This window comes from Lipotes vexillifer, unplaced genomic scaffold (assembly GCF_000442215.2).
Source record: "Lipotes vexillifer unplaced genomic scaffold, Lipotes_vexillifer_v1.1 scaffold12, whole genome shotgun sequence".
NCBI lineage: Eukaryota > Metazoa > Chordata > Mammalia > Artiodactyla > Lipotidae > Lipotes > Lipotes vexillifer.
In genome coordinates this window covers 3191707-3193729 of record NW_006796716.1, presented here as the reverse complement: position 1 = coordinate 3193729, position 2023 = coordinate 3191707, and the positions used below count along the sequence as shown (strand labels likewise).

At 47.1% G+C, this 2023-nt stretch overlaps 1 protein-coding gene across 1 annotated transcript in view; it reads left to right on the top strand.

Annotated features, from left to right (window-relative positions):
* PRKRIP1 (PRKR interacting protein 1) overlaps positions 1-2023 on the top strand; it is a 23397-nt gene that overhangs the window by 3783 nt on the left and 17591 nt on the right. The window contains exon 4 of the mRNA XM_007468817.1: positions 1468-1553. Coding sequence (XP_007468879.1) covers positions 1468-1553 — 86 coding nt within the window. The remainder of the gene's footprint in view (positions 1-1467; positions 1554-2023) is intronic.

The following is a 2023-nucleotide window of genomic DNA, read 5'->3' as shown; positions in this document are numbered from 1 at the left end:
GGGAAAGAGAAATTATTGTTTCCCCCATTTTACAGATGAGGAAGCTGAGGCTTAGAAACACGGAGCTGCTAGGAAGAAATAACACAAGGGATGGATATATATTTATTTGTATGGATGTACGTACTCACATATACGTATGTACACATGTAGGTGTGTTTAGTAGCAGGTGATGGCAATGCATGTTATGCTGCCTTAGAATCGGTCATTTGATAACCGTAGCGAGTTAGGACTTGAAAATTCCATGGTTGCAGCCCTCTGGCCACTCCACCCAGTGAGCCCCCATCACTGTCTCTGAAGAAGCAACACTCCTGTGTGTCTCCTTACTGTCACTACTCTACTGCATTTCTGACACTTCTGGGCACCGGATGTTTGGGGGTTTTCCCCACACCAAGCAGTCCTGTGGCACCAGGTGAGTATCCTACAATTCAACTCAATTGTGACCCTGTCTACGTGGAGATAGCGCCATATCTCAAAGGTTAAGACTCAGTCCTGCAAGACTGAGCCCCACCCTCAACTTCAGGGGCCAGCCACAAGTCCCCATTGTCACCTGTGCTTCTGACCCACTGGCTATAAATCAGAGGATTCCCATCACCCCCTCCTCAGGTTCAAGTAATTGGCTTAGAGGGGCTCACAGAACTCAGGAAAACAGCTTACTAGTTCTCCGGTGTAGTATAGAAGGATATAACTCAGGAACAGCTGCATGGAAGAAGGGATGCAGAGCTTCCATTCCTTCTCCCAGCATCTCCAGTGTTCACCAACCCAGGAGCTATCCAAACGCAGCCTTTTGGGGTTTTTGAAGGCTTCATTATGTGGACATGATTAAATCACTGACTGTTGGTGATTAGTTCAACCCTCAGCCCCTCTCCCCTCCCTGGAGGTCAAGGAGGTGGAGCAGAAAGTTCCCTTGGCAAGCAGCCCCGTTCCTTAGGTGTTTTCCCAAAGTCACTCATAAACTCCTGTGGTTGAAAGGGGCTGGTTATGAATAACAAAAGATACCCATTTCATCTTTATTTCTGGAGTTATTTCAGGAACTGGGAACAAAACTAAATATTATAATAAAAGATCCCCCTGTGGCTCTCATATACGAAATTTGTAAGAGTTTTAATGTGCCAAAAACAGTAGATGAAGACCAAATATGTATATATATTACAAGTCACAGTATCACATTTTCCAAGGCCCTGGCGAAACAGAGCCAGTAGTGCTGCCTCTGCCTTCAGGGAATCCTCAGCGTGCTCCCTCTCATACTTTCTCTCTCTTACATTTACTTGTGCACGAACGGTATCTTAATGAACTGAGTTATTTCACCGTCAGAGATCCATATATTGATTTCCTGCCTCACCTGTGAGGCAGCTTCTTTAAGTGGCCCTGGAGACCTGGATGCACCTGTAGCACCCCCAGTGGTATGACTTCTAGAGTTTTCATACCCAGGCAGGCCAGAGTTTGTCTAACTGATGTGGTTTTTTGCAGCAAAAATTGGATGCAGAATTTCAGAAAAGACTGGAAAAGAATAAAATTGCTGCGGAGGAGCAGACCGCAAAGCGCCGGAGAAAGCGGTGAGGGCTTGGTGGCGTCCCATAGCTACTGAGACTTAGGGCGGGAGATGTAAAAGTAAATAGTTGGTGAACGAGTCCTTCTTGTAGTCAAAAGTTTACCTGTATGGCCTGTATAGGTCTTGGGTGTAAAGATCACAGTGGGGACTTCCCTGGCGGTCCAGTGGTTAAGACTCCATGCTTCCAATGCAGGGGGCGTGGGTTTGATCCCTGGTCGGGGAGCTAAGATCCTGTATGCTGTGCAGCGCAGCTGAAAAAAAAAACCCCACAGTGGAGCACCCCCGAAGAGGAATGGCTTTTCTTCCAGTACCTGGGGAGAGATCAAGTCACTTACGGCCCCCTGCCCCTGCCCCCAGCTTGCTACAGATTCTCCAAAGCTTGCTGGTCAGCACTTTGGTGGTGAGCGCGTGGATTTCTGTGTCTCCTTCATGTCAGTATTTTTTTTTTTTTTTTTTTCAGTACATGGGCCTCTC